The 15,271-nt window shown below is 58.8% G+C and overlaps 1 protein-coding gene and 1 long non-coding RNA gene across 2 annotated transcripts; one reads left to right on the plus strand and one right to left on the minus strand.

The window, feature by feature from the left end:
* Positions 1-3,355: 3,355 nt before the first annotated feature.
* Positions 3,356-10,805, minus strand: KRT85 (keratin 85). The gene is made up of 9 exons (NM_001346052.1): positions 10,280-10,805; positions 8,100-8,308; positions 7,443-7,503; positions 7,218-7,313; positions 6,407-6,571; positions 6,084-6,209; positions 5,473-5,693; positions 4,693-4,724; positions 3,356-4,335 (listed from the first exon to the last, which is right to left on the minus strand). Exons 1-9 carry the CDS (start codon positions 10,697-10,699, stop codon positions 4,142-4,144), a joined length of 1,524 nt encoding a protein of 507 aa, NP_001332981.1. The 5' UTR covers positions 10,700-10,805; the 3' UTR covers positions 3,356-4,141.
* LOC111092804 lies at positions 4,607-8,943 on the plus strand. Its single transcript, XR_005379676.1, has 3 exons — positions 4,607-6,863; positions 7,165-7,295; positions 8,746-8,943. It is a non-coding gene; the product is annotated as an uncharacterized LOC111092804 (long non-coding RNA).
* Positions 10,806-15,271: the final 4,466 nt, after the last annotated feature.

Below are 15,271 nucleotides of genomic sequence, written 5' to 3' on the forward strand. Positions count from 1 at the left end.
CCTTCCTTCCTTCCTTCCTTCCTTTCTTTTTTTTTAAATTTTATTTATTTATTCATGAGAGACAGAGAGAGAGAGGCAGAGACACAGGCAGAGGGAGAAGCAGGCTCCATGCAGGGAGCCTGACGCGGGACTCGATCCCAGGACTCCAGGATCACGCAGAGGCAGACGCTCAACCGCTGAACCACCCAGCAGCCCCAAGATCTTTCTTAGAATATTACTCTCCTGGTCTCTGCCTCCTGGCCTTAGAGGGTCCTATAGGGGCTGCATGCTGCGCACAGCATGGTATAGATGCCACCAAGTTTGGGTGGAGGTAAAATCAGCTTCAAAGGGCCACTGGATCTGCTCTGAGGATGAAGAGGAGTCTCACGGGGCCCCTGCTGCCCTGGGACAGAACAGGGGATGGAATGGGGAGGGGGCCCTCTGCCTTTCCTTTCTCATGGGGCTGGGGGGGGGTGTATATACACGTTTTTATGTCTCTGATGTTTTCCTTATTTTTAATGCGAAAGCTCATTCTCGGAGCACCTGGGTGGCTTAGTTGGGTAAGCATCTGACTTTTGATTTTGGCTCAGGTCATGATCTCGGCGTCATGAGATTGAGCCCTGTGTTGGGTTCTGTGCTGAGCGTGGAGCCTGCCTGGGATTCTCTCTTTCCCTCTCCGTCTGCCCCCACCATTTGCTCTCTCTCTCTCTCTCTCTCTCTCCAAAAAAACAAAAACAAAAACAAAAACAAAAGCTCATCTTCTGAGGGCTGCCTCCACCCTACTCATTCCCTGGCTATCCATCTCTGCCTTATAGCACCAAGAGAATAGGAGTGGGCACTTTGGAGAACTCTCCATTTTTAAGCAAAGCGGAAGTGGGCAGGGATTTCCAAGGGGCACACAGGGGGTCTGGTAAGGGTCACAGATGGGGCAGGAGAGTGGTGTGAGGCAGTTCCGAACTCAGCCATTCCCCAGTGCAAGTCCCCCACCCAAAGCAAAAGCAGAACCAAGCTCGTGTGTCCTCACTGCTCTGATTTTCAATGAACAAACCACTCCATACAGTCTCTGCTCTATATCCCCGTTCCCAGAGAGCTGCCGTGGCTTGCATATGTGGACAGGGGGTGATTCCAGGATAGCCATTTCCAGTGTCTCGTCCATTCCAAGGAGCCATATGCTTTGTCATTTCCTTGACCGTGTGGTTAATTTCCATTGCTCACTATGCTTGGTTCGATGGCACCAGTCTGTGTTTCCCGGGATCCCAAAGATTGAAGCAGGGAAGTTGGAGACGCTGGGCTGGTTGAAGGAGCCGACCAGGGGGTGGGTGTCTGTGAGGATGGTCCAAGGGGAGGGTACCTGAGACTTGGTGGAGGAAGCTGGTGGCCTTAGAGAGGAAAGAGAAATACCAAGGCCTAAGCTGACTTGATTGTTTTGAAAAGACTATAAGCCATACTTCCCTCATCCCTTGGAGATCCTTGTATTTTGGGGAACATTGAATATTTGAATAAGGCTAGAACACAAGCAGCAAGTCTGATTTTCTCTGAAGAAGGTCTTATTGGGTTTGTGGAGTTTCAAGGGAAAGGGAGCCCAGGAAAGCACTCGGGGATCACCCACATGGGCCAGTTTGCTCTAGAATTTACCTGATCTCTTGATTTCAGACCATGTCACTTCTCCTTAAAATTTTTTTCTAATAAGACTTTAATCCTTAGTTGCCCTTGGATTAATCATTTGCTTTGTGTATATCAGGAGAGGGCCGTGGGAGCCCCAGAAGCCTTTGAACTGGAAAAGCTTGCTCCGCATTTTTGCTGTTGGCCAGAAGGAGGGCTGGGGAGGGCAGGCTTCTTCCTTATAAGGCAATGGCACCTCTGCCCGTCTGAGTAGGTTGACGGGTCTTTGCACACAAAGAATGAAAACTCATTAAAAAGCTTATTATTATCTCCCGGTTTGTGGCCTTCTGACTTTTTAATGCACACTGTCCTATTTCGGGGGTACCAGAGTTGGCATCCTAGGAATGCTTGGCCCAGATCCATGGGAACATCCAAGTGTGTTCCCCCAGCACAGACTCACCCCAGCAGCCCAGACCCACAGGAGGTAGCAGGGCTGGGGAAGGCTCGGCTTACAGACCCTCAGGCTGATGCAAAAAGCTTGAAGGCCACTTCCTGCCCGACGGCTCACTGAGACACCTCAGGGTTCATGCTCAGGTTTTGATTTTCAGCCCCTGACTTATTACCTTCCCTGTGGATGAGTGAGTGAGGACCAGAGGACCATGCCCTTGAGGACCAGAGAGGCGGGCAAAAGGAGAGAGGCCAGCGGGGAGCTTAGAACAGGCCTGCCCCGTGGCAGCCGGCAAACCTTAAACAGCAGCACCAGAGCTCTCAGGAGAGGCCAGCAGCCCCCTCAAGGGAGCTCCTGCCCTTTGGGGGCTGAAATGAGGAATCATCAGAACACAGAGTCGTAACTTCTCCTCCCAGGGAAAGGCTGCCGAGCGGGCTGGCAGGTGGACATCCACCCAGAATGGGGACAGCCCGTCTGTTCTCCAAATGGAGAAATGGAGGGGAGTCCAACAGGGCTGATGTCTTCTCATGCTCTGCCAGCTGCCTGAGGCCATCCAACCATCCCAGACCTGACGAGTCCTGGAGCCCCATCCTGGGAGGTGGGGGCAGTCAGAGCCAGAAGCAGATACCTCCTGGAACTTCCTCAAGGAACTTCCAGCTTGATCCAGGCTCCGGATGCCCGGTGACATCCCCGGCCCTGAGCCACAAGTCAGAACCAGAGATCCTGAGGGTTGGAGACTGTGTGGGGCAGGGGTGGGGGGATTGTGCACATGGGAGGGAGGGAAGGGAGGGAGAGCAGAGAGAGCAGGGTAGAGGCCAACGGGGGGAGAGCCTTGGGATGTCTGTGTGTCTGTGTGGGATGGTGGTGGGTGGCTTAGAGGGTGGGATTGGCTCCATGGGGTGGAGCCTGAATCTGGGAAGAGCAGCACTGGGGAGGGAGCCCTTGGCAGGGGTTTGAGGAGCAGGTGGCGAAAGAGGAGATGGAGGGAGCGGGTGCTTGGCATCAGCAGGGCGCGCACACCTGGGAACTGATCTGAACCAGTAGGGGGTGAGAGCCATGGATCTGCGGTGGGTTCTGGCTGCCTGGGGCGGGTGGGGGCTTGGGACAAAAGATCTTGGGGGAAGCTGGAGCTGAGGTCCAGGCCCGACTGGACTGGGCAGGGCTGAGCTGGAATCAGGCTATGGATCAGTGGATGAGAAGAGACACAATCACTGGAGGGTTCGGGAAACATGACCTGGGGCTGGAAAGGGTTGCCGAGCTGGGGAGGGGCCGCGCATCTGTGTGTTGGAGAGGGCGGCCACACTGTCATCCACAAGACCACGCATCCTTGCATCGAAGCAGCATTTATTGGAACAGAGACTGAGACAACCCAGAAGGCAAGGCACCCACAGACAGTCGTAACAAGAGGGAGACTCAGAAGTGGCCTAACCTTCTCCATCCCACCGGCTCTGCATTGGACACACCCCTCCTGCACCCGCAGGGGAAGGGGGAGATCTGGAGCAACCTTGGAGTTTTCTTTGAAATGTATAAAGGTACAATGAAGAGCAAGACCCGTCCCAAGTCAAAAGGATTCCCTCACCCCCCATGATGGGCCCTCAACTGGGAGGCCACACGAGGAGTTGGGCTGGGACAGGTTAACCCAAAGAAGGCATCGGTCAGAGAGACAAACAGAGGACCCAGGGCCAGTGCTTCCTGCGCGTGCCAGCCAGGGGAGGAGCTGCTGGGAGGGAGGGCTTGCTCTCAGCCTCTCAGCCTATGCGAATGCGAGGCTGGCACTAGGCTCACGCCCTGTCTCGGGGGAAGGCCAAGCTCCTGCGACGTCCAGCCACCCTGGGTGACTGGTAGTGTCCCAGAGAGCTTGGAGAATGATGCAAACCGGCCACGGGTCTTTTGGAGTCAAACTGGAGTTAGGTTGGACAAACTGGGAATGCCTCTCTAACTGAAGCCCAGAGGAGAACCAGGAAACAACTCCCTAGAAGGAGAAGGTGCGGGAGCACGGCCGAGGGTCTTTCCCTCTCTAGGAACATGTGGAAGATTCCGGAAGCAAGCACACGATTTCCATTCACACGCCATTCCGCGCTCCGGGGCCGGGGCCGCGGGCGGCCGGGGGCTCTAGGCAAAGCGGACGGACCGGCTGCTGCTGCAGGTGAAGCTGGCCTGGCGGGGCTGGCAGGGGGCGCAGGAGTCAGGCGCCATCACCGTGATGCTGCCCCCCGTGGCCGCGGGCCCCGAGGCAATCTGGCGCCCCGGGGTGCTGCTGTACGTGAGGCCTCCGCAGGCCACTCCGCCGCGGGAGCTGCTGACGCCTGCGGGGGAAGAGAGGGGACACCGGGGGTGAGTGGCCAGCCTTGTGATGGGCCCCAGGGAGCTCCCGCCTAGCGGAGGGGGATTTAGTGGTTAGGAGCTCAGGGCCCGGTGCCCCCAGCATCTCACTCCTTCTTGGGACTGGGACAGGAGGGGGTGAGGACCCCCCACCCAGAGGGGACATTTCCCTGGCCTGCGGGTCCCATCGCCACCTGGGGAGGTGCTCCCCTGGGTGCTCCCCAGTGAGGAGCTCTGGGAGGAGGAAAGACCCCTCCCACTCGTCCAGAAGCATCCCAGGTTCAGCTCTGCCCATCAGCAAAGCCGCTTTTCTGCGGGCAGGTGATCGGGCAGGTACTTACAGACATTCACGGAGCCCACACCTTCACACAGCCTGCGGGAAAGAAAACTCCGTTAGCGCTGCACACGGAGCGGGGATCCTCGAGCCAGGTGGTTGCTCAGGGACAGGGAGGGCCGTTCCATGTACAGATGCCCCCCCTGCCCCCCGAGTCAGGGAGGGCGCCCCAACGTCTGCATTACAGGACCCCCGTCTCTCTCTGACCATTCTCTGACCACAGGGACAAGGCCTTCCGGTTCTGAGCAGAGCTGGCACGACGCTGAGCTCCGCCGGCTGCCGCCGATCTGAGGTCCCCTGGGCCTCCCGGAGGAGTGTGGTCAGGCCCCCAGAAAGCAGCAGGAGGGTGTGCAAAGGGCCGGAGCGCCATCCAGGAGCTCGCGTGCAGGGAGCGCACTGTCCTCACGCCGTGCCAGCCCGTGGGGCGGCCACGCGGCGGCCTCCCGTAGGGAGCTACTGGGAGAAAATGGGTTTGGGGGGCAAGTGGCTTGGAAACAGGCTGCGCCTCTTGCGCTTAGTAACTGAGGCCACGAGAACGTCACTGCACGCGGGGCCTTACTCCCTCACCTTTGGGTGTGAAACATGGTCTCTACCTCATTGGATTGTGAGGACTGAGCTGAGCGCATGGCACAGGCCAAACACATAGTATTTGATAAGTTATGACTATTATTGAAGCTTAACCTGTACTAGCGGTGGTTAGAGATGTAGCTCACACTTGGGCTCAGGGAAACACACTCCTGGGGGTGCCAGGGCCTCCTCCATCCCACCAGAGCCTCCTCAGCCCCACCTGTGCTCCTCGCCCTCCAGCAGCCGCCTGTAGGTGGCGATCTCGATGTCCAGGCCCAGCTTGGAGTTCATCACCTCCTGGTACTCCTTGAGCAGGCAGGCCATGTCCTGCTTGGCCTTCTGCAGGGCGGCCTCCAGCTCGGCCAGCTTGCAGCGGGCGTCGGTGAGGGCCGCCTCGCCCTGCTGCTCCGCCTCGGCCACGGCGGCCTCCAGCTTGGCCCGCTGCGGGGAGGGAGATGGGGGATCAGGGATGAGAGAGAGAAGGCACGGCCGGGCTCGCCTGAGCGCGTGGAGCTGCACCAGGGAGAGGGGGCCAGAGGTCCAGGGAGAAGCTAGGTGAACCATGTACGATGGGTGCTTAATGAGACCTTGCCCATGAGCGAGAAGGCCCATGGCCTTTCACCATGTCTCCTTGATGGTGGCCTCAAGGTGGCCAAGGAGGGTGATGCGGATGCGTGTGACGTGGTACGTCCCACTGTGGGTGCCGAGTGATTCGGTTGGGTCCCTGCTTCCTCACGGGCATGCTGTGAAGCCCGACTGGGGCCAGGCTTTTGCCCTCCTGGTACTGCGGTCTGCCCGTGCTGGACATGCAGGCCCCTCCTCGTACCCTACCTGGCACTTGGCGTTCTCGATCTCGGCTGTCAGCCTCTGGATCATGCGGTTGAGCTCGTTGATCTCCTCCTTGGTGCGGCGCAGAGTCTCCCCGTGCCGGATCACCGTGGCCTTCATCTCCTCACACTGTGTGTATGTAGGGGGGGCACAGGGGCTCCTGAGGCTCAGGACGGGTCATCCCGCTGAGTCCCACACCTTGCACAACTGCCACCCCAACCCGAGGGCTGCCTGCCCTTCCCTCGTCCATCCCAGCTGGACAAATCCCAAAGCCCTTTCAGCATCCCTCCTTCTGGGGCTCTGGCAGGGGGAGGCTGGGCCCCGACCTTGCTGCGGTACCAGGACTCGGCCTCAGCCCGGCTGCGGCTGGCGATGTCGTCGTACTGGGCCTTGATCTCGGCCACGACGCAGTCCATGTTCAGGTCCCGGCTGTTGTCCATCTTGACGATGACCGAGGTGTCTGAGATGTGGGCGTGGAGGACCTGGAGCTCCTGGGGGCCAACAGCCAATACATTTGGGTCTGGCGCCCGGTCTGGGCCGTGGGCTCCACCCTTAGGGGCGGTGTCCGCTCCCTGGAGTGGTCATGCGTGTGGCATGACTCCTGCTCCGCGGGCTCCCCTGCCGCCTTCATTCCCACGCAGGCTCATCATCAGACAAGAAAGCTGGAAGGGCCCCAGGAGGAGCTGCGGACTGACTGCCCCTGACTTAACAAATGGGAAAACCGAAGCCCGTGCTGGCTTTTCTCAAAGTCACCCAGCAGGGGACCTGGGGTTCGAACACTGGGTGAGTGATTGGTTCACTAATTAACCAGAGACTCGCCCTGACCCCCACCCTCAAATAGACGCTTTCATATCCACGTGCAGACGGACCCGCCCCAGGCCGGCACACGGGCGCACACACTGCAGCGCACCGAGGCACTCACAGCTGCGGAGAAGCCCAACCACACACACTCCGCAGTCCGGGCTCTCCCCGGGCACGTTCATACGTGTGTCCATCACAGCTGTGTGTGCGTGTGCTCTCGTGCTTTCATCACGCACACGGGGCAGGCGTGGACTCCCGGCACACGCTCTCCCCTCTTTCTCAGGTGCTCACGCCTCCCGTCTACCTGCCCTGGCTGGTCAGCAGGGGCCCCCTCACCTCGTCGTAGAGGCGCTTCAGGAAGCTAGATTCCTCCACCAGCGCCTCCACGTTGGCCTCCAGGTCGGATTTCCGCAGGTAGGCGCAGTCCACGTCCTGGCGGTGGAGGGAAGGGGGGCATGTATGAGTGGGAGGCCTTGAGGTCAGTGTGGTAACCATGCTCCCCCCACTGGAGGTTGCCCCCAAGGGTCCCCTCCCTTCCTGCCCCATGGCCAGCCCCCTCACCTTCTTCAGAACCACGAACTCATTCTCTGCCGTGGCTCTCAGAGCCACCTCCTCTTCATACCTGGGTTGGGAGGAAGGGAAGGGTTGCAGCCAAGGGGTCGGAGCTCAGACACCCTCCTAGCTTCTGGGCAAGCTCTCCCAGGGGTCAAAAGAGACAGAGTCCGTGCGATTGTTGTCTTGTCCTCTCCATGATCTAGCTTGTGCATCATTCCTGGGGCTAGCCCTCCCTTGTCCCGGCCTGGCTTATGCCACCCCAGTCCTGCTGCCTCTGGGATGAGATCAGGGAATGCACGCCCTGCTCCCCAAATCTAAGCTCCTCTGTGCATTCTGGATGCGGAGAGAGCCAGTGCTCTGGGCTGTGAAAACATAGAGCGAGCGGCATAAAGCGAGCTGAGCCGGGTAGGCCCACAGAAAGCTGTAGAACTCCGCTGCGTTTCCTCTCCTCAGTCCCCATGAAAGCAGCTCTAAGACCCGACGAGCCTCCAAAAGGTAGAGTGAGGCCAAAGAATCTAAGAAACATGAGCTCTGGCCCCCCGACAGCCTTGGGGGTTCCAGGCAGCCCTGCTCATAGGCAGGCGGGAATCTTAAGCCGCTTCAAGAAGTTGAGGGCGAGGCCTTCCTGCGTTCCCTGGTGCCCCCCGGCCAGGCCGCACTCACTTCTTCTTGTAGCCCTCCAGCACCTCCTGGACGTGGTTGAGCTCGGAGGCCAGCCTCCCGCCGTCGGCCTCCACGCACTCGGCCTCCCGCCTCAGCGTCTCAATATAGCCGTTGAACAGGGGCTCCAGGTTGCTCTCGCAGCAGCGCTGGTTCTGGTAGAACTGCCACTTGGTCTCCAGCAGCTTGTTCTGCTGCTCCAGGAAGCGCACCTGCGTCGGGGCGGGAGAATGAGACTTGGGGTTGGGGGAGCCCGGGAGGAGCCTGACCCCCCTGCTCCCCCCAGAGCCCTCTCTGCCCTTGGTGCTTCCTGAACGGCCAGGGCCGGCCGAGGGCCGAGCATGGGGCTGAGAGTCTGAGACTCTCCGTGCCCACCCGGCCCACCCGGCCCCTGCCCCTGGAGGCAATGGGGTGGCGGTGGGGGGGAAAGCGCCCCGGGGCCTCCGGCCCGCCCTCTGGTTCAAGTCCAGTTGTGCTGCTTGAAGCGGGCAAGCTTCTGAACCAGAGATGATAATAGTGCCTCCCTTAGAAGTCGTAAAGGTCGAACAAGTTAATACATGGAAAATGCTTAGAACATCCCTAACACGCGGTAAGCGCTCAGCTCATGTAGCGACCCCTGTAATCGGCAGCTCCTCATTTATTAATCCAGGTGGGGACGCTTCCTGAGACGTTCCTGTGTGGTGTGAGGCCCATGCTAAGCGCCCACATCCATCCATCTGTAGCTACAGCTGACCCTTGAACAATGCGGGGCTTAGGGGCACCCACGCCTCCCCCGGCCCTCCCACCCCGCGCAGTTGAAAATTGGCGTATGGCTTTTGACTCCCCGAAAACTGAACTACTAATACCCACCCCCGCCCCCGTTGCCCGGAAGCCTCGTTGACGACCTTAAGCAGTCGAGTAACATACATTTTGAATGTTATGTGTATCAAATATTGCATTTGTACGACAACGTGAGCTAGAGGAAATCTGTTATTAGGACACTCATAAGGAAGAGAAAATACATTCACAGTACTGCATTTGTCGGGAAAAAAATCCTCATGGAGGTAGATTTGTTCATCTCCTACCCGTGCTGTTCAAGGGTCAACTGTGTATCTCTCTCTACCCTGTGTATCCATCACACTCAGTTCTCCCAAGCCCCCTAGGTAGAAGGGGGGTATTATTCTGCTCATAGTACAGATGGGGAGACGGAGGTGACTAGCTCCTTGTCACACAGATAGTCAGTGAGAGTCGGGGTCTGATGTCCCCCGAGCCCCCTTCGCCTGCCCACCGCGTCTAAGCAGCTCATCTGAACTCTCTCAGCTTCAATTTGATAATAGGAAAATGGCAATAGCACTGCCGACCCCGTTGGGCCATTTCGAAGATGAACCCAACTTGCTAAGGGACATGGTAACTGGAGCTCCTGACTGCAACCCCAGAGCCGGTCCTATCTGCTCTGCCAGAGTGAGGCCTCGTGGGCACGCGGGGAGGGCACAGGGGGGCTTGGGAGGCGGCCTCACGGCGTGGGGGTTCCCACACTCTGCATGTCTGGGCTTGCTCCTCGCAGCCTGGCCGCCCCCTCCCGCCTTCCCAGCCCTCCGTCCACGGCGTGCTCGGTTTCCCGTCACACCTCCTGGCCCTCTATCCTTGAAGAATCATGCTGACAGCCAGCACTCATTGAGCACCTACTGTGTGCCATCCATGCCCACAGACACGTATACGAGGCTGGTTCTGTTATCCAGACAGGTCACACGGCTGAGGCCTCGTGCTGCCGAGGGGCAGAGCAAAGACGGGGAGGCCGGTGGCTCCGGGCCAAGCCCGCCCACTTCCCGAGCTGCCGGGCTGGGAGCTGTGTGCCTTTTGCTCTCCCCATTATCTCCCACTCTTGCGGCACCCAGTACCCCGTCCAGGTTTCCGGGGGTGCCTCTGATGTTTCTGGGTTGCTTTGTCTGCAGAAGCGCGCGCGCACACACACACACGCGCGCGCACACACTCGCTCTAGGCTGCAGACTCTGCTTCTGGCCCCCACCGGGCCCCTGGGCTGGAGTTAAAAGATGGAAACCGATCCTCTGCCTCTGTTGGCCTGCGTTTCTCTCCCTCTGCTGTCTCCAGCCCGGCTCCGTGCTGTCTCCCCAACACACGAGGACCTTCCCGAGGGGACGCACGCAGGCTGGGGCCTTCCCCGGACTGTCCTGGGCCTCACTGACCTTGTCGATGAAGGCGGCGAACCTGTTGTTGAGGCACTTGATCTGCTCCTTCTCCTCGTGCTTGACGCACTGCGCGTTGGGGTCGATCTCCAGGTTGAGGGGCGTCAGGAGGCTCTCGTTGACCGACACGGTGGTGATGCAGGGCGGGCTGGGCCCGCACACGCCGCCCGAGCGGTAGCCGAAGCTGCGGCCGCAGGAGCCGGCGCGGAAGCCGCCCACAGCCATGCGGGGCCCGCAGGAGCCCAGGTTGGAGAGGCTGCGGCTGCCGAAGCCGGTCAGCCCCCGGTAGCAGGACACCCCTCGGTAGGGGGCGGCGCTGATGCAGCAGCGGTTGCCAGTTTTGGGGGCCACGGCCGAGCAGGAGCTGAAGGTCCTGGTGACCCCACATCCTGAGCTGATTCTGTAGGAGCGGCAGGACATGGTGCGGGTCTGAGCAGAGGCCGAGTGCCACGGGAGTAAGTGAGGGCTTCAGGTGCGCTGCTTAGGATCCTCTGGCCTCTCTGATCCTCCCTGGTCCTTTTATTGGTGGGGAGAGCTGGGGTTGGCTGCATAAAAGGAGTGAAAAGCCATTTTATGTTGTTTATTGGCTTGGGGAGTTTGCCAGCAACTCCCCAAAGACTCGTCTTAAAGGTGAGCTCAGCGGCGACGTGGGGCCTCCGTAAAAGGGTTGAAGATGTTATTAGGGACACTGTGTTTGCACTTTTCATCTTCAAAGCTCGTTTACATACATTAAGCAATTAATTTTCTTGCAGTCTCCCTGTAAGATGGCCCCAACCCACACCTGGAGACGGATCTGAACTCAACAGTCTGAGGTGGCTGGCGTTGGGGTAGAGGCTGGGCCCGCTGTCTCAAGGGGGAAGGAGGGTCTAGCGTCCCAGGTTGGGTGAGACCCCAGGAGTGCATTAGCTCTGTCCTCCCGGCTCCATGCAGGATGTGTTCTCGGGTAAATCACCGTGTTTCAGGGGCTGACGGATCAGGCAAGTCCAGGCCCTGCCAGGCACCATTGCCTGGAAGGTGGTTCAGGTCCGTGGGACCATTTTGACCACGCTCTCTGCAGGACACGGGGCTGGAGCACATGGTCTCTTAGAACCTTCTGGATTCCAGCCCAGGGGCTCTGTCTCAGAGCTTCGTTCCTCACTCAGCAAAATTGCAAACCACTCCATTCCCAGTGGCCACAATAATGGCTACTTGTGGATAATGGGGGAGCCTCCCCTTCAGCCACTTTCTCCCACTGGGCGGCAAGGATGGAGGAACCCAATCCTGGGGTAACCTGCCTGCTGTGAACTTGCTCTGGGCACTTTCCCTCGGCTCTTCAAGAAGAAACAGGTTCTGTTAGTCTCCCTTCCAGGACCACCAGCCAGAGAAGGGGCGCATCCCGTTCGCCAACCCCACAACCGTAACGTTTAGAGACGGAGGCAGGAAAGTGGCTTTATTTATCTTGTCTGAGGATGCTGTGATTTCTGGCGACTGGGGGGACTCTGGGGGCCTGGCTCCTCATAACGTCCCTGCTTCCCTGTGTACCCTGGAGCCACTTATTAAGATAATGATTGCTATTCTTTTAATGGTCATTGAGCACAGAGCTGGGGGATGTGGTCTCTGCCCCCAGGGAGGCTAACCAGGCACCTGAGGTGTTAGGGACTTCAAGAAGGGAAGAAGAGCAGATGAGCATCCTTCGAGGAGGGTGACAACCCCTCCGGGGACCCCCCCAGAGCCAAGCCCTGCCGCCGTGGGAGCCCTCGCGTGCCTGATGTTCCATCCTGGTTCTGCCCTTATCTCCCCAGCTGGGCCCCTGCAGGTCTTCACCCGCAGCCAGGCGATTGGCTTCCGTCTCCACACTCCACACGTGTTCTTCCAAGGAGGGCAGAGAGACTTGGGGCAGCGGGTGAGGGGGACCAAGGCAGCCTCACCAGCTGGCCCCGAAGGATCTCCGGGTCACGGTCAACCCTGGGCAGCAGAGTCCAAGGCAGAGGGCCTGGTTCCAGTGCCAGCTCGGATGCCTCCCACCGTGCGGCTCTAGGGCCCTCTCGGCTCTCTGAGCGTTTGTGCACTTGACCGCGGTGTGGGCTTCATCCTCACCTTCCAGGGCTGTTGGGAGGTTGTGTGGCTAATACGCAAGCGTGTGCTTTGGGGGCCAGGCAACTCCGTATAAAGGAAGGAGCTTCTTGCTTCCTATCGGAAACGCCGCTGCCACTCCCGCACCCCTCACCCGGCAGGGAGTGGGTGTGCTCCCTGCCCCACCCATGGTCTTCACCTCCTCGGCACATTTATGACTGCTTTACCCTTTCAAGGCTGCTTTTAATGTTTCCTTCAACCTGATTTCACTAGTATAAAAATTTGGGGTGGAGTCTGGGGGTGGAGAGGGGAGGTTAGGGAGCACGGGGGCTGGTTTCCCAGCACCCACTCCCGAGGGGGGGCCCTGGTGGCCTGGGCCCAGGGATGTGTTCTGGTGCCTTGGGTGGTGAGCTCCTGCCTGCCTGTTGTGTGGACCTGGTGCTGGTGTGTTGGGAACCAAAAAAGGATTTGGGTCCTTTGAACATGGCAGGGGGAGGGGAACAAGTGAACATGGGAGATAGAAGATGGGTGGGCCCCCTGCTCGGCCGGCTTGGGAAGCCCACGAACCCCCTCTTCTCAACCCCCACGAGCCTCTGCTCTCCTTCAGCGTGTTGAAGAGGATGGAACTAGATCCATCTCTGCCGCTCCCTGGGGCAGGAGACAGTGGAGGCTTTGTGCCCTGAGAAGCTCCTGAGTCAGTTGTTCTCCAGCCTCCAACACACACATGCACGCACACGCGTGTGCACACGTGCACACACCCCTCCCAAACCTCTACCTTGAACTGGGCTTGGGCACTGAGGGTGGGGAAGAGGATGCTGGGGGGCTCAGGAGACCTGGGGGGAGCTTGAGTGTGCCGGGGTGGGGGTGGGGGGAGGCCCAGCCTGGCACAGGGATGTGCTCATGGGCACCGGGTGAAGTTTGCAGATGGCAGCGGAACCCAGGGCTGCTGGGGCTGCTCAGGGACGCCCTTCTGCATGGTGCTTTGGATCAGAGAGGCTGGGCTGGAGAGGGAGGCTCAGTTCTTACTGAGGCTGTTCCCAGGTTGCGCAGGGCAAGTGAGAAACCCACAGACCAGGCCAGTCTGACACAGCTGCCCTGGAGGGTCTGTGTGGACGCGGCAGACCTGGACCTTCACCGTCTAGTTCTACCCAAGAAAGGGACCGAGGACCCATAGCCCCACGCTTGGCTCTACTCATTACCCATCACCTCTGCTCATGGGACTCACTCTCCGGTGGGAGCCTGACCTCCCTTGGCTGGCCTCCTCCTCATTTACTGCCACTGTGCAGTATAGGTTCCCTGCACCTCTTTCCCTACGCCCAAGCCTCCTCTCTGGTCACACCTTTGCCTGGAATGTTCCTAAGTGGCTGGCCACCTCTTCCAGGAAGCCTTTGTGAGCTAGTCAGAGGGAGGCTATGATTTCTCCTCCTCTGTCTCAGCAGGCAGCTCATAAAATGCCCTTTCCGGGGCTTCCCAGGTAACTCCAATTATCCCCTTCCACACCCTCTTGTCCCAGGTGCTGTCATCCATCACCTCTTTGGTCTTGTCCCCTCCTACCCCCATATGTTTTGAAGGCCACACCCAGTGTCAGGAACGGGCACTTAAGAACCCACGTCCTTTCTGCAATGTAAAATGCTCCCAAGAGGGTGCTTGGTCCAGGAAGCATTCAAGAGCTGATTGAGTGACAGAGATTCTTTTCTTTTTTAAAAATGTATTTATTTATTTGAGAGAGAGAGAGAGAGAGAGAGAGACTCCGAAGCAGGCTCTGTGCTCAGCTCGCAGCCCTATGTGGGGCTCATCTCACGACCCGAAGACCATGACCTGAGATGAAATCAAGAGTTGGATGCCTAACCCACTGAGCCACCCAGGCACCCCAGAGAGAGGGAGAGAGAGAGAGAGAGAGAGAGAGAGAGAGATATTCTTCACCCCACCCTGGAGACCCAGGCAACTGCCACGACTCCCTCTGAATCTGCCCCATTCTTGGTTGCCATCTCCTGGGGCTTCCGCAGAGGCCTATCACCCACACGCCTCCCCGCAGATGAGCCACCCTGCTCCTGTGGGCTACCTACTTGTTGGGGCACCCTTGCTCTTCCCCCACACCAGGGATCACCACCTACCTTCCCTTCTGATCTGTCTACTGTGCTTTAAACCCCCCTGCTTCTAGGAAGGCTTTCTGGATTTGTCCAAAGACAAAGGCATGCTGACATCTTCCCATCCTTCCCTGTCTGCCCTTAGAGCTGCCGGCCGGCCCTTGCAGTCTTGTATCTGTGTCTCTCTGGGCTCTTGTGGACCGTGTCTCTATCCTTCCTGGCTGGCTGGTTCTCTAGAATCAACCCTGTTGGACTCCCCATGGATCATGCCCAGGTAGGGCTTCGGTGGCTGCCCGCGCAGCTCACTCAAGTTGGGCATCACCCACCATCTCTGCTGAGCCTCTCCATGCCTTTCAGATTTTGAATCTACACCACCTCCTGGGGCTGAGACAAAGCTCTTTAAGGGTCTTCTAGCCCCGTGACACTTTCTTTGGCTTTCATAAAACTTGGGCATGACTCATGACCCTGTGTGAGAGGAGCGAGGTCTGAGCAACCACAGGGAGGAGCTGGATGAGCCACTGGGCTGAGCCCATTGCACGTAGGGCAGGGCTCCCCTGCAGCCACCAAGCTGCAACCTGGCCTGCCCACCTCCCCTGTCACGGGATTCCCCACCAGGAGCTGCGAGAAGCAGTGTGGTTCCCTCCTGAAAGCTACCCACACCTCGCAGGCAGCTTACCTGGCGGCCTTGCGGTTGCCCGCGGCCGCTCTGGGTCAGAGCAGTCGATCCGTTAATACAGGGCCTCCAATTTTAGGATTGTACGTTAGTACTGGTCCGGAACTTTTTTCTTGTTTCTTCTTGTCTTTTTCAGCACTAGAACCACTTCCCTGAATCTCAGGAGGAAAACAGGGATCT

This window comes from Canis lupus, chromosome 27 (assembly GCF_011100685.1).
Source record: "Canis lupus familiaris isolate Mischka breed German Shepherd chromosome 27, alternate assembly UU_Cfam_GSD_1.0, whole genome shotgun sequence".
NCBI classification, from domain to species: Eukaryota; Metazoa; Chordata; class Mammalia; order Carnivora; family Canidae; genus Canis; species Canis lupus.